The 21,944-nt window shown below is 46.4% G+C and overlaps 1 protein-coding gene across 1 annotated transcript; it reads left to right on the top strand.

The window, feature by feature from the left end:
• nedd4 (NEDD4 E3 ubiquitin protein ligase) lies at positions 1 to 21,327 on the top strand. The gene is made up of 29 exons (XM_062963395.1): positions 1 to 137; positions 2,901 to 2,974; positions 4,292 to 4,370; positions 5,209 to 5,247; positions 5,985 to 6,038; positions 10,684 to 10,734; positions 10,854 to 10,915; positions 11,108 to 11,210; positions 11,392 to 11,555; positions 11,826 to 11,946; positions 12,032 to 12,181; positions 12,760 to 12,825; positions 13,056 to 13,178; positions 13,314 to 13,526; positions 13,724 to 13,801; positions 14,584 to 14,638; positions 14,747 to 14,805; positions 15,286 to 15,351; positions 16,450 to 16,679; positions 16,775 to 16,896; positions 16,982 to 17,052; positions 17,237 to 17,332; positions 17,855 to 17,928; positions 18,112 to 18,172; positions 18,275 to 18,334; positions 18,444 to 18,551; positions 18,658 to 18,754; positions 18,887 to 18,959; positions 20,286 to 21,327. The coding sequence occupies exons 1-29, from the start codon at positions 78 to 80 to the stop codon at positions 20,386 to 20,388; spliced, it is 2,712 nt and encodes a 903-aa protein (XP_062819465.1). The 5' UTR covers positions 1 to 77; the 3' UTR covers positions 20,389 to 21,327.
• Positions 21,328 to 21,944: the final 617 nt, after the last annotated feature.

The raw sequence follows: 21,944 nt of genomic DNA, 5'->3' as shown, positions 1-21,944 counted from the left end.
TCCTCCCACCGCGTCTCCCTCAGCGCGCCTCCTGTCAGTCGCTCCGAGACGCCGAAGAGGAAGGAACTCCGGGAGAGATGTCCGCCTCGCCGGGGAAGGTGCTGGGACTGCCGGTGGAGGGAGGGGACGCCGCTGAGGTGAGCCTTTGCGTCTTTTCGGCCTCCTTTGGGCCTCCAGGTGTTTGGGACTTCAGCTCCCACAATTCCTAACCGCTGGGGTTTCTGGGAGTTGTAGGCCAAAACACCACAGGATGAGAACCACTGTGAGCTCAGGCATGGGCCAACTTGGGCCCTCCCCCCGGGTGTTTGGACTACAGTTCCCACAATTCCTATAGAAGGAGACAGCCCCTGAAGATAAGCCATAGTGGCCCTTCTCCCCAGTAACATGCTATGCTGATAGTATGATATAATAATAATACAGTAGAGTCTCACTTATCCAACATAAACGGGCCGGCAGAATGTTGGATAAGCGAATATGTTGGATAATAAGGAGGGATTAAGGAAAAGCCTAGTAAACATCAAAATAGGTTATGATTTTACAAATTAAGCATCAAAACATCATGTCACACAACACATTTGACAGAAAAGTAGTTCAATATACAGTAATGTTATGTTGTAATTACTGTATTTACTAATTTAGCACGAAAATATCACAATGTATTGAAAACACTGACTACAAAAATGCGTTGGATAATCCACAATGTTGGATAAGCGAGTGTTGGATAAGTGAGACTCTACTGTAATAATAATAATAATGATAATGATAATAATAATAATAATAATAATTTTATTTATACCCCGCCTCCATCTCCCCCGAAGGGGACTTGGGGCGGCTCACAGATAATATCAGATAAAAACAGTGACAGTAAACAATACATCAGTAAACAAAACATACACCAATTATAAAATTTAAACACTAACCTATGATATAAAAACACACTTAATAAAACACGGAATTAAAAACAGCGAAGTTGAGTAATAGACTAGCTAAAGTGCTCTTTGTTATAAGTTTTAAGTGATACTGTATATAGCATACAGTAATATATAATAATATAATATATTGTATATATATATATATTAGTGATAATAATGTTGTAATTAATACAATGCTGAGAATCATTGTATAATAGTATATTATGATTTATTACATGTAATATTACTAATAATATTGCAGCATAGTGGCACTGTACAATATAGTAATACATAATAATATTGTGTTATGCTAATAATATAATACATTGCATATACATATAATATTGATAATATTATAATGTAATACAATATAATTCTAATAATAATACAGTATAATAATATTAATTATATATTATATATTACATGCAATATTACTAATAATATTACAGCATAGTGGTATAGTATAATATTGTAATATATAATGCTTATATTGTGCTATGCTAATAAAATATATTGTATATACATATAATATCAATATTGTTGTAATTAATATACTACTAATACAATAATATATTAATTATATATTATATCTTACATGTAATATTGCTAATAATATTACAGTATAGTGCTATAGTACAATATGTAATGCTAATATTGTGCTATCCTAATAATATAATTTATTGTATGTACAAATTATTTGTAAGCCACTCTTCGTCCCCTTCGGGGTGAGAAGGGCGGGATATAGATGTAGTAAATAAAGAAATTAATTCTTGAGAAAAAATAAATATAAAAGTGCCTCATTTTGGGGGAAACACAGGTATCTCTGTATATATTGTGTGCATCACTTTGGTTTTATGTGGTCCTTGGGATGCAGCCATTTCTGCCTGGCCTCCACTCATTAACTCGCAGGTGATGTCAATCAACCAGCTGGCCCTTCTGCTGTAAAGGTCTAGCTAACCTTAAACTAATCTTAGCCTTAATAATAATAATAACAACTTTATTCTTGTATCCTGCCCCATCTCCCCGGGGGACTCGGGGCAGCTTACATATACAATAAAATACAACAATATAAAATACCTTCCAAATTACAGTCATCTATCAGGGGTGCTTTGATTGTGCTTTTCCTGCGTGGCAGGGGGTAGGACTAGATGGCCCATGTGGTTCTATGTCCTGCCTGCTGCTCTGGGTCCCACCTGGTTTGGTTGCTTTGGCCTCTTGTGTGGAGCGTGGCTGCCTCCTTGCAGGCCTCTTCCTCTCCCTGGCCCTTCTCCAGGAAAGAGAGCCTGTCAACGGTTCCCCCTCCATGAGGACAAGGGCCTTGGCTGCCTCTTTGGGCTGCCAAGTAGCGGCACGTGGCTTGCTGGAACTGGGGCCCCTTGGGAGGGACTGGCTGGAAGAGAGTGCATTCTGGGGATGAGCAATAGCTGTGCCTCCCTAGAGCCTGCTGCACAGAGTGAGAGCAAGAGAAGGCTTCGCGAGCCTGCATTTTGCCTGCCCAGGAGGCTTGGTGCTTGCTTGGCCTTTGCTGCAGATGGACTTTGTCCTGGGCTTCTATCTCCTCTCTTGGCCTCACGACGAAGGGGGTTCCCTCCTCTCTGTTGTCAACAAGGCCCTGGCGCTCTTCCTGCCTCTTTTCATGCCCCGGAGACGGAGTGACTGAGACCTGAGACCGGCCTCTCCATTGCCAGAAGTCCCTTCAAAAGCAGTTTTACACAGGATGCTCTGGGTGTGTTTTTCATCTGAATTCTAGATCGACCCTGATAGAGTAATAAGCCCCCAGGCTCTTGGTTTTCCCCAAAGATGCCCGACTTGCATGTTAGGGAATGCATCATTTCCCTTTCTCTCCCTCCTTCTCCTCCTTCCAAGAGTTTTGGGGCATTCCCTCAAACACACACATCCTCGCGGTGGGACTGCCCTTAATTAAATCAGCAGGACCGAGGCCGCAGCTTGGCCAACCACGAACCACAAGCCAAATTGCTTTGATTTCAGGACCAGACTCGGATCGTGAGGCTGAAGATCATCGCCGGAATCGACTTGGCCAAGAAGGACCTCTTAGGAGCAAGGTAAGGGATATTTTCACGTTTTGGGGTAAACTCTCGGAGGCACTCTTTGTGCAATGTTCTTGACGCTTCAGGCCAAATGTGGCTTTGATTCCAGGATTGGAAAACTTGCTGGAGCCTTCCCAAGGGGCTGCGTAGAAGCTTTATTTGGCTCCCAGCATTTGCGTTCATGGATGTTGAAAGGCAAAGCAGGAGAAATCTGGTGTTTGCGCTCAAGTTTGTGTTTTGGGAGAGCAGGGTCTTAACATCGCCCTCATGTCTCAGTTGAGTTTCTCTCCTTGATCCTTTCATACTGAGAAAAAGTAGCCTATTGGAAACAGGGGTTTTGTATTGCAATATACAACAACAACAACAAAACAACAATGTAATAATAATAATAATAGGTAATAATAATAATAATAATAATAATAATAATAATAGATAAAGTAAAGGTAAAAGTTTCCTCTGACATTAAGTCTAGTCTTATCCGACTCTGGGGGTTGGTGCTCATCCCCATTTCTAAGCTGAAGAGCCGGCGTTGTCCGTAGACACCTCCAAGGTCACGTGGGTGGCATGACTGCATGGAGTGCCGTTACCTTCCCATCGGAGTGGTACCTATTGATCTACCCATATTTGCATGTTTTCGAACTGCTAGGTTGGCAGAAGCTGGGGCTTACAGCGGGTGCTCACTCCACTCTCCGGATTCGAACCTGCAACCTGTTGGTCCGCAAGTTCAGTAGCTCAGCCCTTTAACATGCTGCGCCACCGGGGGGGGCGTCCTTAATAATAATAATAAATAATAATAACCGTACTGGGATCTAGACGCATCATTTGGAAATACATCACACAGTCCTAAACATTTGGGAAGTGTTCGACTTGTGATTTTGTGATACTAAATCCAGCAAATCTATCTTGTTTGCTGTGTCATACTATGTCGTTGTGTCAATAATAATAATAATAATAATAATAATAATTGTTTATATACTGTCCTAGCTCCTCAGGGGACTCAGGGTGGTTTCCAGCATAGGAAAGAAAACTATACAACAACTTAAATAAATAATACAACAAATAATGAACATAAATACCCAAAACGTACAATTCAAAACAACCACAGAATTAAAAACTAGTAACAAAATGCTCCATCAATGGGTGAAATTATAACGACTAGGGGTTCAGCATTGGGGTGGCCAACTATAAGGTATTAGGTTGGTCAGCCTCTTTTGTCATGGGTGGACTGATGCATTCACTTCACAAACTCGGATTGATACGGATACCAGAATGTCTTTTTGATCTGTCCGAAGCCACGGTGTTTAATGTACATGCTTGTCCTGTTCTGTGCAGCGATCCATACGTGAAAGTGACGGTCTACGATTCGGGAAACAGAGTCCTGGCGAGTGTTCAAACGAGAACGGTTAGGAAGGTGAGGCATTAGTCTCTCCGAATGAATGCCGTCGAGCGAGTGGGTTGAAAAGCAACAGAGTAGTTTGTTTATTCTTTACAGGGCCACATGTTGATGCTACTACAGCAGGCATGGGCCAACTTTGGCCCTCCAGGTGTTTTGGACTTCGACTCCCATCATTCCTAACAGCCTCAGGCCCCTTCCTTTTCCCCCTCAGCCGCTTAAGCGGCTGAGGGGGAAAAGGAAGGGGCCTGAGGCTGTTAGGAATGATGGGAGTCGAAGTCCAAAACACCTGGAGGGCCAAAGTTGGCCCATGCCTGTACCACAGTGTCAGATTTTATCCATTACATTACCAAACATTGCTCCTTAAGGATCCTTTGTGTTGCCCAAAGAGACAAATACTGCTCTAATGATTTCCAGAGGGACAGCAACAACAACCACAATGTCTCCTGGCGCCTTCCGGATGAGGAAATCCGTTCTGGTGTTAGCTTTGCTGGCTTCGGCTTCGCACCACGAGACGCGGCCCTATTTTACCAGCATGGTGGGCCTCCAGTCTCTGTGTAGGATTGGGTCCATCTTTGAATATGAAAATATTCTAGAGGCGCCTTGTACGATTTATATCACACATGGGCTGACTGTGGCCCTCCAATTGTGGGAGCTGCGATCATTTTTTGAAAGGTTGCAACTTCTAACAAAGATCGCAAAATCTCCGAAAGGGTTATGGAGATGTCCATTTTCCAAGTTTGTATTCAAGCGTGGCTCTGGTTTTGCTGGTCTGAGGTTGAGAGAGAAATTCATGGGAAAGGTCCTGCCTTGGATGTTGAGGTAACCCTTTTTCTCACCCCTTTTCTGCTTGTAGACCTTGAATCCAAAGTGGAATGAAGAGTTCTTATTCCGAGTAAGTGACCCCTACTTCATGTCGAGGCTTCTTTGTCATCTCTTGCCCTTTTAAAGATAGAGGGGGGTGTTTATTTTAACTATTTTACTATTTTAACCAGCTGTATTGTTTTTATTTGGCAGTTATACTTACCATTATATTATTGTTAAAATGTTGGTTTGATCTATGTAATGTTAAATGTCTATGATGTTCGTTTTATTGTAAATGTAATTTGTTTTGTTTATAATAATAATAATCACCATCATCATCATCACACAGTCCTAAACACTTGGGAAGTGTTCGACTTGTGGTTTTGTGACACGAAATCCAGCATATCTATCTTGATTGCTGTGTCATACTCTGTCGCTGTGTCAATAATAATAATAATAATAATGCATTTATTTATACCCCGCCTCCATCTCCCCCGAAGGGGACTCGAGGCACCTTACATGGGTCAAGCCCGGATAAAAAGAATAACAATATACAATACATCAATAGACAAAAACATGCACAATTATAAAATTTAAACATTAACCTATAGAAATAAAAAACAGACTCAATAAAACATGGAATTAAAAACAGCGAGGTTGTCACAATAGGCTAGGTAAAGTGCACATTATATAAAGTTGTAAATTCAAGGTAATTGATAAAGTGCTGCAGAAATTTGGGCTTGGCTCCTGGAGGCGGGATATAAAAATAAAGTTATTATTTATTCCCCATAAAACCATCTGATTCCTATGTCAACTGTTTTTTTCCAGGTCAGTCCTCAGAAACACAGGTTTCTCCTTGAAGTCTTTGATGAAAACAGATTGGTAAGTTCTTTTTAAAAATTGCTTTTGATTTGTTTTTTTGTGGGAAAGTATGGCCTTGCATCCTAGTCTGCTTGGTTAGGACTCTTCTGTAAGTTACACAAACTACGGCCCTTTCTACACTGCCATATAATCCAGTTCAAAGCAGATATCTGGATTTTATATGGCAGCGTAGAAGTGTCTTAGAACATGAAAGGCGGCCTTGGCAACCTCCCAAATTGGGACTCCTTTTCGTGAAGTCTCCCCGAAGGGATTCGGGGAGGCTCAGAGAAAGCACTCAAAAGTGCAGCAATATACAAATACAACAATATTTTTATTTCTTTTTTTCATTGTTAGTATTATTCTGTTGGTTGTTGTTTTGTTTATTAAGTTACGGTTTGGTTGTTTATATTGTCTAATGTGTTTTGTCTTGATGTAAACTGTTTTGTATAGTTTTCTTTGGGCATTGAATAGTTGCCATATGTTTGGAAACTGCTCTGAGTCCCTTCGAGGAGATAGGGTGGTCAATAAATAAAGATAAAGAAAGATTGCTTCTGTTCATCAAAGCTCTGTTTAGCTCAGAGTCCCTTTTAAAGCAGGAAAGGGCTTTCATGGGAAGACTGGTACTTTCTGAAACCACACTGGGATTGTCTTCCTGGGTGAAAATACGCTGCATGCAGCTCCCTTTCGAGAACGGGCCCGAACTCGGTTGGCCAAAGCCGCGCTTTCTGTCAGTCGGTGCGCTGCTTTGCCAGGTATGGATGGAGCTGTTCAATATTATTTTTGAAACTGGTTCCTGTCCTCTTGAGAGGTTTGTGAAATGCTGGTTTTAATGCAAACCAACCAAAATATGTAGTGAAGGTTAAACAAACACCGGGCAGAAAATAGACAGGCATGTGATCGGCCCAGAGCATGAAGGGCGCACTGTTCTCGGCTGGCTGTGGTCTGGATCCGTGTTCAGAGAAGACCAGGCCTGTTTGCTTGGAGGGAAGGAAGGGCCCGGCCAGAGCACAAGATAGGGCCTCAGTGCAGTTTCCAAGGGTGCCATAAACACAGGGCAGGACGCAGCAAAGATGTGAGTGGCCGAAAGAAAGCAGCAGCCGTCGTAAAATGCAGCCAAGCCTTTCAAGCGGTTGCTCCAGGCTGGCTCATCATCTCTGCTTTGCAGGGCAAATGGGCTCTTAGCGGAGGCTCCCTCTCTGCCCTGCGGAAAGGCTTGGTTGTGTAAGCGCTGTAAGTGGAGAATGGCACTTGGCTTGGGGTCCAGGGCATCATGTTTGCCGTCCAGGCAGCACTCTTTCTCTGGCAACATCTGGAAGCATTCTTTCTCCCTTGATGTCAAATAATAATAATAATAATAATAATAATATTTTTATACCCCGCCCCATCTCCCCGAAGGGACTCGGGGCGGTTTACATGGGGCCAAGCCCGGACATCAACAATATAAAAACAGAGCAATAAAACAAATCAATCAACAAAAAAAAACAAGTCATTAAAAATCACATTAAAAATATAATGATAAAATCTTGGAATGGATTCAAAGAAACTGGGCCGAAAGTGGAAGTTATGTCTCTACACAGACCCTACTGTGTATATATATATGTGTGTGTGTAAATAAATTTGTACCATACAATGATCAGGAGAAAGGACCATTTTTCTTGGCAAAACAAAACAAAGGCATTTTAATATAAAGCAGTGACATGACACTATACCTGTCTCTCTTCCTCTCAGTGCGCAGGTGCTTCCTTTGCTCTCAAAAGTGACCCAGAGATTGAGTTTGTCAACAGTACGGCCATGGCATGGTATTCCTCTCTGGCCTTTTCTTTTTTGGGGGTCTTCCTTGCTTTTAATGCGTTCCATTCCCCCCTCCTCCTCCCCCTTTGAAAGAAAACCACAGCCTTCTCCCTCCAGTCGCTTTCTTTAAATTGAACACAGTAACTGCTTTCATAACACTCTCCCGACCGACCGACTGACCGTGAGGGTCCTCGCTCACTTGCTCGCTCTTTCGGCCTTATCCGATTGCGACTGCGATTAATCTTTCAAAATTGAATCTTGGATCTGATAATGAGGTGGGACTCCATTCCTCCTGACTTCCTGTAACTCTAAACCGCCGGGTAAAAATATTAGCGGCCGCTCGTTCGTTCCTTCGTTTGCTTGGAGCTAAAGAAAGCTCTGCCCGCATTCAGCTGGAGGAGTCTCTCCGACTTGAGTTAATTCGCTGGAGCGAATCGGCATAGGATTCAGAGCAGGCGGCAGTGCGGACGAGGGCTGCCCCCGAGGGGGCTTGGAAGGGCGCCTTGGAAGTCCGGTGCTCCTCTGTCCAGCAAGAAGGGGCCGTGGCCTGAGAGGGGCTGGGAGGTTTCCCTCGCCTTTGAAACCACCCGCTGCCTGTCTTGTCAGCATTCACATTGACCGTTCTCCAGGCTCCACTGCTCAGCTCTCCAAGGTGAAAAGCTCCCTGCCTTGGCTTGTGGAGATGCGGAGCCATGGCAAGGAGGCAGCTGAGACTGCACTTGGCCCCCCAAAGGACCCCCTCTGACCCGTTCCCTGAGACGCTCCGAGATCCTTTGGGCCAAGAGGACGGCCATACGTTTGGCGGGAAGCCAGGGGTGGAGTGGAGTCGCACCCAAACCCTCCTGGGCTGCGCGGCCCCGGAGCCCCTTCCTTCCCAGAAGCCCAGGAGGAGCGCCTTGCTGAGGATCTCCCTGCAGAGCACCAAAGGTGGTGGTGAGTGCTCCGCGCCTGGGCCTTTTGGCGACCGGTCATCCTTCAAGGAAAGGGAGAGGCCTGGGACGGCCCTTCACCCGTCGGCCGGCATCCCAACCGTCGAGGGAGGCCTCTGTGGCCGAGAGGAAGGGGCTGCCAGCAGCGCCGGGAGCGACTGCGGCTCGTGGGTGAGCACCACCAGCGATGGAGGGTCCTGCAGCGCCGACAGCAGCAGCGTCGTCAGCGAGAGCGGCAGCACCTGTGCCTTCTCTCCCAGCAGCGTGGCTTATGGTGGCTCTGATGCTGGAGCTGTCTTGGATCGTTCAACCGGGAATCGCTCCGACCAAGGAGACGCGGGTGATGTGACGCGGAGAACTAAGCTGCCGTCAGCGAAGGGGCGGAGGCTTCCCTTGCGTCGGTGCTCCTCGCTGGTGATCTTCCCCCGGAGCCCCTGCAGCACCCCCCCACTGTCCTCCTCCACGCTGCCTCCGGAGGGGGAGGACAAGGGCAAGGGCAAGGGGGCCTCCACGGGGTCCCTCTCCACCATCCTCAACGGGTTCCGGCTCTCCCCAAGCGCCGGTCCCCCCAACGGGAGCAGGGACATCAAGCCGCTCTGCCCTAGGAGCGCTTTGTGGGGGAGGCGCTGGGCCCCAGGCCCCTGCGCCCCATCCTGCCCCTCCCCGCACCCGCCTGGCCCCACAGTTGCAGCACCCTGCTTGCGTTTGCAGCTCCCACACAGAGCGCCAGATGGGGAAGATGGGTCTCCCACAATGCCCGCAAGGAGGGGCCGGGCCCCCCATGGGATCCACAGGAGCGTCTCCTTGGGAGCCCCCCCGGCAACCCCTTTGCCCGGCTTCCAATGCAGCCCCGGGGCAGGAGCCTCCCACTTGCAGATCCAGTTTGGGCCTGAAAAACAAGGGCTCCGTTGCCAGGCCCCAGGGATATTCGCAGAGGTGAGTTGCTGTCCCTTTAAGGTGGAACCAAATGCGTTTACTCCAGAGGAGCACGGCTCAGGCCTTTTGCAAGACCTCATCCACAAGTGTCGAGATAGAGCAGATCGCACTCTCTTGCCTTTCACAGAAAGCGTCGTGGTCAAATAGGATTAGCCTTGGCTTGTTCCCAGTGCCTGAGACCTCTCTGCAGCAGGCAGGGCATTCGTTGTTTACGTATTGGGATGTCGCATGTGTATCTGCACAGAAACAAGCCGTGCTGGTAGCCCCTCGGAGTCTCGTTTGGGGTCCGCCGTGCCTGGGAAGCGGCCTTCCGTTCACTAATTCTGTTTACATATCCCTGCCGTCTCTAATTATAGTTCTGCATTGTGGTTCGCTTTTGAGATTAACGGCCCTGAAAATACTTCCTTGACTCCAGCTCGTCTGGCCTTGTCTAACGATACGCGCTGAGCCTCGGTTCAAATTTAACAAGGTGATATTGGAGTCGCGTTGAGCAATGCCAGCTATCTGGGTCGGATCCGCGCTTGGCTTCCTGGCTTTGGGGCTGTGGCTGTGAGGAGGCTCCCACCAGGTGTTTTGGACTTCGACTCCCACCATTCCTAACAGCCTCAGCCGCTTCAGCAACATAGACTTGAGACACCAAGTAAACATCACTTAATTTAAACCCAGGCCCGACCAAGAAGCCATGAAATCGTGCCACACACACCTGGGTTTCAAGGACTTCTCACGGAGTCTTTCTGAATGCCTAACTAATCTATCCTTCACTCTGCTTAAGCGGCTGAGGAGAAAAAGGAAGGGGGCTGAGGATGTTAGGAATGCTGGGAGTTGGAGTCCAAAACACTTGGAGAGAGGGCTCAAGTTTGCTCTTCCCTGATGTAGAATAATATTGTGAACTGATTTGACTCATGGAACTAGCACCACGATTCCAGGGAGGCAGTGGGTGAAGCAGAAACCCTTCTGCAGCCATATAATAATGACAACAACAACATACTGATTTCTTTCTCCCTTCTCAGACCAGGGATGACTTCCTTGGCCAGGTAGACGTGCCACTCAGCCACCTGCCGGTTCGTATTTACCTCAAACCCCTTCCTCTTTTTGGTATGTGTTTGTGGGGGTCCCCTTATGCTTTCAGTGCTGATTGTGTGTTTGTCACACAATTCTCCCTTCCTTCCTTCCGTTCCAGACGGAGGATCCCTCCAGAGAGCGGCCGTACACCTTTAAGGACTTCCTCCTTCATCCAAGGAGGTCAGTAAACTTCTTAATGTGGGATATAAATAAAGTGGGATCTAAATAAGCATAAGAATAACTGTCAGATTTTGGTGTCCTTTCCTTGGGCCTCACTTTGAGACCTTTTGCAGGTGCTCCCCTTGAGGAGGCACTCCACGGAGCCTCTTTAGAGTAAGATCTTCTCTCCTCAGTGTTGTGTTTGTGTTGCAGCCACAAGTCCCGAGTGAAGGGGCACCTCAGGTTAAAAATGACTTACCTCCCTCAACCCAACGGGCCGGAGGAAGAAGGGGCGGAGCAGGCCGAGGAGCCCGAGGTGAGCCTGGGAGCGGGGAGGGGGCTCCTTCCCTGCCTTTGGGGGCTCCCTCGAAGCCCACTTCCCAAAAGGGAGACCCAGAAGTGCCAGCCCCCCACACTGGCGTTAACTATTCGGCCACGTTTCCTTGACGCCCTTGCCCACACAGTCTTGGGTGTGTGTGTCCTGCTTGTGTGTGCAGCCTGGCTGGATCGTGCTGGACCAACCCGGGGGCAGCTCTCGCCCCTTGCCGGAGCCCGAGGCCTCTCTGCCGGACGGGTGGGAAGAGCGGCAGGACGCCCTGGGAAGGACCTACTACGTCAACCACGACTCCAGGAGGACCCAGTGGACCCGGCCCACCGCCCAGTAGGTCTTCCCACTTCCTTTGGTCCTCTGTGTCTGGCTGAGAGGAAGGAAGGAAGGAAGGAAGGAAGGAGCCTTCTGCCTTGGAGTCTGTTGGAGGCTCCTTCCCTGGATGCTTTTAAGCAGAGGCTGGATGGCCATCTCTCAGGGGTGCTTTGATGGTGCTTTTGCTGCACAGCAGGGTGGTTGGACTAGATGGCCCATGCGACCTCTTCCGATTCTATTTGTTTTGTGCTGCATTAACAGCCCCCTCCCTCCATTCCCTCTGACCAGGGACCCCCGCCCAGACGCCGAGAGCGGCCGCCTGCAGCTGGAGGTCCAGCAGGCCTTGTCGCACCGGCACCAGATCACGGAGGAGGAGGCCGAGACCCTCGACTGCCGGGAGTCCCCCGAGGTGAGGCCCAGAGAGATCCTTGATTGCCTAGGACGCCCTCGTGGCCCACACTCACGGCACCCTCCTTTGGTTTTTGTCCTCCAAGAGCTGGGAGATCATCACCGAGGACGAGGCCACCATGTACAGCAACCAGGCGGCTGCCGTCCCACAGGGCAGCTCCAGAGCAGAGTCCCGCCTGGCCGAGGACGTCAACGCCCGCCTGACCCTCTCTGGCACCCCCACACCTTCCGCCGCGGTGAGCACATGCTTTCCAACAACGGGGCCCCTTGCGTGCAACTTGCCGTATCCACTCGAGCCTAATGCACCATCAAATCTAATGCACACCTTAATTTTCACAACCATGGAACCAAAAAAGTCATGGGGGATGTAGTTTGACAAGGTCTTGAGCCTTCTCTGCTAGAGTGCAGATGCCTCACCAAACTACAAATCCCAGCATTGCTCAGCATTGAGCCATGGCAGTTAAATTAGAGGTGACGTCCCTCAAAGAAGGAGCTCCAGATGCTCCTGAAACAGCTTCCCCTGTATTGTGCAAATCTAATGCGCACCCTCTTTTTGGCAAGGCTTTTCAGCCCAGAAGGTGCGCATTCAATTTGAGTCACTAGGGCATGTGCACATATACGCCAGTCAAGGCTTTGCCACGCAGTAGCCCCCCAGTTCTATTCCTGTCTCCTGCTCTGGTTGGCTTGGGTGGAGGTTGCAGTCCTGGAGGGTAAAGTGTGTCCCTTCTTGACCTCGTGGTGTCACGCTGTTGGGGATGATGGGCTCTCCAAGAGACAAGCCTCTCAATTCCTTCTTCCTTCCTTCCGATTCAAGAACGACCTGGGCAGGAGAGGGAGCCCCCAGCGCTTCCACCTGGAGGAGCAGCCGGCCCTCCCCGTGGTAAGTGGCGCTTGGGACCCTCTTCCCGAAATGCCTGCGCTGTGACCGCATGGGCCATGTAGTCCAGCCATGCCGGAAAAGCAACCAAAGCCCCTTGACAGGTGGGCACCCAGCCTCTGCTTCAAAGCCTCCACAGAAGGAGCTCCTGAGGCAGAGAGTTGCACTGGTGATCGGCCCTTCTTACAGTCCTTCCTGATCTCCAAGCGGAATCTCCTCTCCTGTCCTTGCAGCTGCTGCCGACCTCCTTGGGCCTCCCTCCCGGCTGGGAAGTCAGGAAGGACGAGAAGGGGCGGCCTTACTACATCGACCACAATTCCCAGAGGACCACCTGGAAGAGGCCGGCGGCGGCGCAGGTGCCTTGTCCCCACTCACCCCTCTCCCTGGGCCTTGGGACGAGGGGCCGTCTTGGCTCAGAGCGGTGGCCCTGCTTCGTAAGCCTTGGAGCTGCCTCAATGGCTCTTCTCCTCTTCCTTCCTTCTTCCCAACAGGTAGTGGCACCGGAGGCTGGCCAGCAGGACGTGTCGGCCCCCACTCCCTCTGGCAGGCAGCCCCCGTCCCCAGAGCCCTCCTCCCAGCAGCCCTTGCAGCCCCAGGGAGCCCCCGAGGGTGGGCTGGGCTTCCTCCCCAAGGGCTGGGAGGTCCGCCACGCGCCCAGCGGGAGGCCCTTCTTCATCGACCACAACACCAAGACCACCACTTGGGTAGGAGCCTCTCCCAGTCTGTTCCCAGTGGGAAATGGAGGAGGAGGAGGGCTTCAGCATCTTTGGCTGATGTAATTCCTGGGTCGCTGTGAGATTTTTGGGCTGTATGGCCATGTTTGAGTGCTCTGAGTGTTTCTAGTGGGGAAGAGTGGCTTCCGATACACCTCACCGCATTGTCTGTGCTTTCCTTGCCATAGGATGACCCCCGACTCAAAATCCCAGCCCACGTGAGGAGGAAGACCTCTCTCGACCCCACCGACCTGGGTCCTTTGCCGGTAAGCGGCCCTTCAGTGCGCTCTCGCTGGACCTTGACTCTCCCTGTCCAGCCTTGTCCTTCAAGGGCCCGGCTCTTGCTTTCTCACGGCCGCCCCTCTTTCTTTATTATGTACTAGCTGTGCCCGGCCACGCGTTGCTGTGGCGAAGTATGGTGGAATGGAAATAAAGTATTGAGGAATTGGTGGTAGTTAAGTCAAAGGGTAAAGGTGTGGAGTCCAGATAATCCAGTTAAAGCAGATAATATAAGATTCTAAATGGGTTATATAGCTGTGTGGAAGGGCCTTGAGTCTACACTGCCATCTAATCCAGTTAAAATATGATAATCTGTATTTTATAGGCAGTGTGGAAGAGGCCTAAGTGAGGCCTAACTCTGCCTGTCCCCTTGGTGAGTGGGTTGCTAGGAGACCAAGTGGGCAGAGCTTAGCCTTCTAACTGGCAGCAATTGACTAAAAACAATTATCCCTCTCCCTCTAATTAGGACTTTCTTTTTCTTTTCTTTTTGTTGTATCAACCTAGAGGCGTGGATGATGGATTGTGTTGTCAATTTTCGAGGTTGTGGGGTGTTTAGTTTTGTTGTTTTAGCGGTCGCCAGGATGCCATCACTCTTTTATATATATAGATTTTAATAGTTTTAACTGTTTTATGTACTGTTTTATATTTATTGTATGGGCATCGAATTGTTGCCGTTGTTGTAAGCCGCCCTGAGTCCCTTCGGGTGAGAAGGGCGGGATATAAATGTGAGAAATAAATAATAATAATAAGTAATAATTCTTCCCTTCAGCCCGGCTGGGAGGAGAGGGCGCACACCGACGGAAGGGTCTTCTACATCAACCACAGTAAGTAAGTGGGGCACGCAGACCCTGGTTGTTGTGTGTTCTGTATTGCTGCAATTGTGTTTTGTCTTCTGTATGGCCGCAATGAAAGCTCCTCGGTTGTGTTTGCAGACACCAAGAGGACTCAGTGGGAGGACCCCCGCTTGCAGAACATCGCCATCACTGGACCAGTAATACATTCCTATTGTTATTGTTGTTATATTTATTATTTGTTTTTATTTATGTCTATATCATCTTTTATTTTAAATTAGATATATATTTATTATATTTTATTTATGTAATATCTGTGTGTGTGTGTCTAATATTTATAGTTCATTTATTATGCTTTTATAGTTATTTTTATTTTAAATTATATTTCTGTAATTATATATATATATGTAATATCCATGTGTGCATGTCTATTATTATTTATAGTGCATTTATTATGCTTTTATAGTTGTTTATTATTTTTATTTTTAATTATATATATGTATGTAATATCTGTGTGTGTGTGTGTGTGTCTGATTGTTATTTATATTTCATTTATTATGCTTTTTATAGTTATTTTTATTTCTAATTACATATATTTATCTCTATTATATCTTATCTGTGTGTGTCTGGTTATTATTGTTATTTCTCTTTCCTTTATTCCTACTCTTCACCTCCCCAAGGCTGTGCCTTACTCCAGAGACTATAAACGGAAGTATGAATTCTTCAGGAAAAAGCTAAAAAAGCAAGTAAGTTGCAGAGAGCCAACTTTTTCTCCTTTTCCCATTGACATAAGTGCAAAACCCACAGTCTGTACATAATAATAATAGTAATAATAATAATATAATTTACAATAATATGTAATAATTATAACATATTGTATATGCATATAATATTCATATTATATTGTAATATGATATAATACTAATAATACAATATAATAATATTAATTATATATTATATTTTACATGTAATATTGCTAATAATATTACAATATACAGTAGAGTCTCACTTATCCAAGCTAAACGGGCTGACAGAAGCTTGGATAAGCGAATATCTTGGATAATAAGGAGGGATTAAGGAATAGCCTATTAAACATCAAATTAGGTTATGATTTTACAAATTAAGCACCAAAACATCATGTTTTGCAACAAATTTGACAGAAAAAGTAGTTCATTACACATTAATGCTATGTAGTAATTACTGTATTTACGAATTTAGCACCAAAATATCACAATGCATTGAAAACATTGACTACAAAAGTGCGTTGGATAATCCAGAACGTTGGATAAGTGAGTGTTGGATAAGTGAGACTCTACTGTACTGTATTTATGAATTTAGCACCAAAATATCATGATTTATTGAAAACATTGACTACAAAATGGCTTGGATACTGCAGAAACTTGGATAAGCAAGGCTTGGATAAGTGAGACTCTACTGTATTGATATAGTACAGTATTGTACTAATAATATAATATTGTATGTAAATTGAATTTGTAAGCCGCTCTGAGTCCCCTTCGGGGTGAGAAGGGCGGCATATAAATGTAGCAAATAAATAAATAATAAAAATAATAATAGTAGTAATAATAATAATAATAATAATAATAATAATAATGGTAGTAATAATTGCAGTATAACAATAATAGTAATAATAATAATAATAATAATAATAATAATAATAATAATAATAATAATAACAACTTTATTCTTATATCCCTCCCCATCTCCCCGGAGGGACTTGGCACGGTTCCAATACAGCATAAAATACAACAGCAAAATGCATTTTAAATATATAAACATATAAACTACAATAAAAACATACTCAACCTATCCATGTTCCCTTCCAGAGCGACGTTCCCAGTAAGTTTGAGATGAAGCTGCACCGCTCGACCATCTTCGAGGACTCCTACCGGCGGATCTCAGCGGTGAAGAAGCCCGAGCAGCTCAAGGCCCGGCTCTGGATCGAGTTTGACGGGGAGAAGGGCCTGGACTACGGCGGGGTGGCCCGGGAGTGGTTCTTCTTCCTCTCCAAGGAGATGTTCAACCCCTACTACGGGCTCTTTGAGTATTCGGCCACGTGAGTCCGAGCGAGAGCAAGAGCCAGTGGCCTTTTGGGGGCCGCAGGGTCCGTCCTTGGGGGGCTTGACTCCCGGTCTTCTTCTCTCCTTCCAGGGACAACTACACCCTGCTGATCAACCCAAACTCCGGCCTCTGCAACGAGGACCACCTCTCCTACTTCAGGTTCATTGGCCGCGTGGCCGGCATGGCCGTCTTCCACGGGAAGCTCTTGGACGGTGGGTGCCTGGACCTAGAAGAGCGGGCGGTGGGTCTCACCCAATCTCCACATCACATTCCCTGTTCCCTTCCTCTTCCCTCCAGGTTTCTTTATCCGTCCTTTCTACAAAATGATGCTCCAGAAGCCCATCACCCTTCACGACATGGAGTCCGTGGTGCGTGCGCAGCCTGGCTTTCATGGGGGGTTCCGGGGGGCTCTTGACCCTACGGGACGTAACCCTCCCTTCCTCCCTTTCCTCCTCCGCCTCCTTCCTCCCTGATTTCCTCTTGTTTCATCTTCTTTTTTCTTCCTTTCCTCCTTGTGCCTTGCCTTCCTTCTTCCCTCCCATTGACCTCCAGGACAGCGAATACTACAGTTCCCTGATGTGGATCCTTGAGAACGACCCTGCGGAGCTGGACCTCCGCTTCACGGTGGACGAAGAGCTCTTTGGCCAGGTCTGCTGCCTTTGGGGAGGGAGGGAGCCCGTGCGCTTGCGTGCTGTGGGTTGGGCCCGTGTGGTTGCGTGGCCGTGCGTGCGCTCAGTGCGCCTTTGGATAACCGAGCCCATAGCTATAGTAGTTGCACAGGCCATCTCTTTGACTTGAAACACTGCACTTTATTCCTCTGCCCCAAAGCATTTTAGAATATAATATTGTATTTTAGTTCTAGTGGTCCCTCCAGGCCATCTTCTCCTCCATCCCAGTGGTCTTTTTTCTTTTTTTCTTTTCAGATTCATATGTTATTTGAGTGATTATATTCCTTCTGTTTACGTGATTGTTTTAGTCAATTGTTATGTTTTGTTTTTGTTTTTAATTCTTATAGCGTTTTATAGTGTTTTCAGTGTTTTATTGTACAATGTTTTATGCTGATTTTATATTGGAAACCGCCCTGAGTCCCTTTCGGGAGAGAGGGCGGTATACAAATAAACTTTTACTTACTTACTTACTTACTTACTTACTTGGTCCCATTCCCCCCAGACTCACCAGCACGAGTTGAAGAGCGGAGGCTCGGAGGAAGTGGTCACCAACGCCAACAAGCAGGAGTACATCCAGTAAGTGTTGGCCAGAGACGGGCCTCCCAGGCCCCTGTGAGGATGATGATGATGATGAAAGCAAGGGGCAGCCACCTATTCTCCATCACATACCTGGCCTTCTCCTGTTCAAGCAGGGAGTTGTCCTGAAATTTGGTTGTTTCCTGTATCTAAAATCAAATACCTTCTTCCATTTTTTTCCAGCCTTGTAATCCAGTGGCGCTTTGTGAACAGGATACAGAAGCAGATGGCTTCCTTCAAAGAGGTACCCAAGTAGATGAGTATATTTTTTGATTCCCTTTGGGCTTGTTCCCAGAGCCCGCTGACCGGTCGGTCCATTCTGAGTCCGGACTCTGCTCTCTTCCAGGGCTTTTTTGAGCTCATCCCGCAAGACCTGATCAAGATCTTTGACGAAAACGAATTAGAGGTAATTAAGCTTGGCTTCTCTACTGCAATGGTCGGCCAATCCTTTTCATTTTTAAATTTCTCAAAACTTCTTTGTTCTTATTACGAAATCTGCCCTTCTTCCTTCCCAGCTGCTGATGTGCGGCCTGGGCGACGTGGACGTCAACGACTGGCGGGAGCACACCAAGTACAAGGGCGGCTACAACGCCAACCACGCCGTCATCCAGTGGTTTTGGAAGGTAAACACCCCCCTAAAATGGTGGTTTCACTCCCCAAGATGCCCTTAACGCAAGGGAGGGACGTGGCTCGATCTTTGGGGTGTTCTGTTATTCCCGCTCTGCGCAGGCGGTGCTGCTGATGGACTCGGAGAAGCGCATCCGGCTGCTCCAGTTTGTGACGGGGACGTCCCGGCTGCCCATGAACGGCTTTGCCGAGTTGTATGGTGAGTGCCGCCAGCCTCCTAATGCATCGTGGCATTGATCATGAGCCAAAGTCAGGCTGGCATTGCTGTGTTTAGGCCCGGCATGGGCCAACTGGGTGATGTGTCTGAGTGGGCCTCCTCCCTTCTTTTTAGGCTCGAATGGACCACAGCTGTTCACCATTGAGCAGTGGGGATCCCCGGACAAGCTGCCCAGAGCCCACACCTGGTAGGTGATGATGAAGGTTATATTAGTAGTACTAGTAGCATTAGTATTATTATTTGAGTAGAGGAGCTCCCTGGACAAGCTGCGCAGAACACACACTTGATAGATATTATTATCATTATTATCATTTGTAAGCCGCCCTGAGTCCCCTGTTGGGTGAGACGGGTGGGATATAAATATTGTAATAAATAATAAATAAATTATTATTATTATTATTATTATTATTATTATTATTATTATTATTATTATTATTGCAGTGGGGCTCCCTAGACAAGCTGCGCAGAGCACTCACTTGATAGATATTATTATTTGAGTAATGGGGCTCCCTAGACAAGCTGCACAGAGCACTCACTTGGTAGGTGATCATATTATTATTAGTAGTATTGAGCAGTGGGGCTCCCTAAATAAGCTGCGCAGAGCATTCACTTGATAGATGATCATATTATTATTATTATTATTATTATTATTATTATTATTATTATTATTATTTTATTATTAGAGCAGTGGTGCTCCCCAGACAAGCTGTGCAGAGCACACACTTGATAGATCATATTATTATTACTATTATTATTATTATTATTAATAGTAGTAGTAGTAGTAGTAGTATTTGAGCAGTGGAGCTCTCTAAATAAGCTGTGCAGGGCACACGATTGATGATGTTGTTGTTGTTGTTGTTGTTGTTGTTGTTGTTATAGCAGTGAGACTCTCCAGACAAACTGCCCCAGAGCTCCATTTTGTAGATAATTATATTATTATTAGTTTTAGTAGTAGTATTCAAGCAGTAGCGTTCCCTAGGCAAACTGCGCAGCACACACACTTGATGGTGATGATATAATAATAATAATAATTATTATTATTATTATTATTATTATTATTATTATTATAAATGATTTAAAGCAGTGGGACTCCCTAGACAAGCTATGCTGAAGACACGATAGATATTATTATTATTATTATTATTATTATTATTATTATTATTATTATTATTATTATTATTATTTAGAGCAGTGGGGCTCCCTAGACAAGCTGCGCAGAATATACACTTGATAGATATTATTATTGCTATTATTATTATTTAGAGCAGTGGGGCTCCCTAGACAAGCTGCGCAGAATACACATTTGATAGATAATATTCTTATTAGTTAGAGCAGTGGGGCTCCCTGGACACGCTGCACATACACTTGGTAGAGGCTGATGTTGACGATGATGGTGATGCTATGACATGATTATCATGATCAATCTGTATGATCTATACGATCCTCCCTGGTGGGAAGTGCGCTCTTGGCCCCCGGTGAGCCTCTACCTCTGCCTCTCTCCTTCCTTTCGCAGCTTCAACCGGCTGGACCTGCCTGCTTATGAGTCCTTTGAGGACCTGTGGGACCGTCTGCACTTGGCCATTGAGAACGCGCAGGGCTTTGACGGCGTGGACTGACCTCTTGACCACAACCTTTCCAAGTATTATTACGGACTGCGAGTCATGCATTTCAAGGCGGGCCTTTGCATATCCGCTCGGGGGCCTTTGGGAACTACTGAAAGTGGAAACTGTGAAGGAGCAGAGCTGCCTCTCTCTCTCTGCCTCTCTCTCTGGGTCTCTCCCCTTTGGAGGAAGGCCAGTGGCTCCTTCCTCCAGACCTTCCGAAGCACCTTACTTCCTCTGTGTGTGTCTGCACTTCTAGTAAAACCTCACAATGTGCCCACCCCTCATGTTACCTCTCTAGAATGTACTCGGTGCACCTCGTGGGCACCCCTCTTCCCTCACCTCTCCAATGAGACAATTTGTGTATTTTTTTCGGGTTCAAATGTGCATTTTGATAGCCTCCCTTTTCAGCAAACCCTGCCGTGTTACGGGTGCCTCCGGCCAGGCCCTTTCTTGCGCCACGGAGAATACGGACACGTTTACAAGGTTTTATGGGCCAACTCCACCCGCGGGGCCAAGCGGGGCCCTGCGTTGTGTTTACAGGTCCCTCTCCCCCCCTTTCCCTCTAACCTGGCTGCCTTTAATATAGATACATACATAAATATATATATTTCCTTCGTGTTTAGCCTAGAAGCCAAATAGGATGCAGTATGATAACCAAAGTCAGAGTAAACGACGTGCAATTTTTACGGAGAAATAGCAGGTTCACACTAACATATGAAGCTTTGGGGGGTTTTTTGTACAACATTCATTGCATTTTGATACTCCGATGATCAGGGCCGATGTCTGGTTTTAAAGACTTCTATCAGGGTTGGTGCTTGCTTGCCTTCAGGCCGAGAAGGGCAAGGGGCACGCGAGCATTTTATGGTCTGCCTGGATGGATTTGAATGTAACTGAGGACTTCAGCCTCACCAATGAAGAATCTTGAAACGGGAAATAAAGTTTATTCTACTAGCTTGGTTCTTTGCTCTTTCTGTTTAAGGCCCAGGGTTGTCTTCTGGGCCCATTGGCTTGCGTTGTTGTTGTTGTTGTTATTGTTATTTCTGCTGTGTTCTGGACCCATTGGATGGTGGAAAATGACCTCGATCCCTCTCAGAAGAAGACCCTTCCCCTGACGTTCTGGATATTGTTATTTCAGTTGTGTTCTGCGCTCATTGGATTGTGAAAAATAACCTCCTTCCCTCCTATCAGACGACCTTTCCCCTGATGTTCTGGATATTATTGTTGTTGGATATTATTATTGTTGTGTTGCCGAAGGCTTTCATGGCTTGGATCACAGGGTTGTTGTGTGTTTTCTAGGCTGTCTGGCCATGTTCCAGAAGTATTCTCTCCTGACGTTTCGCCCACATCTACAACATGGACTTTACATGACCTGTACGAAGACTTGAGGATTCTGGATGAATGGATTTTAATCTTGGACATTCTTAAAATTTTATGTAATGTGTTTTTATTTTGTAATGGTATCTGTTTTATATGAACTGTTGTTTTGTAGATTGTTTAATATGAATTGTTGTTTTTACATTGTTTTTAGGCATTGAATTTTTGCCTATTTACTGTAAGCCGCTTTGAGT

The sequence above is a fragment of the Anolis carolinensis genome, unplaced genomic scaffold (assembly GCF_035594765.1).
Source record: "Anolis carolinensis isolate JA03-04 unplaced genomic scaffold, rAnoCar3.1.pri scaffold_11, whole genome shotgun sequence".
Classification (NCBI taxonomy): domain Eukaryota; kingdom Metazoa; phylum Chordata; class Lepidosauria; order Squamata; family Dactyloidae; genus Anolis; species Anolis carolinensis.
The sequence above is the reverse complement of the archived record's forward strand: the minus strand, read 5'-3'. Positions and strand labels throughout refer to the sequence as shown.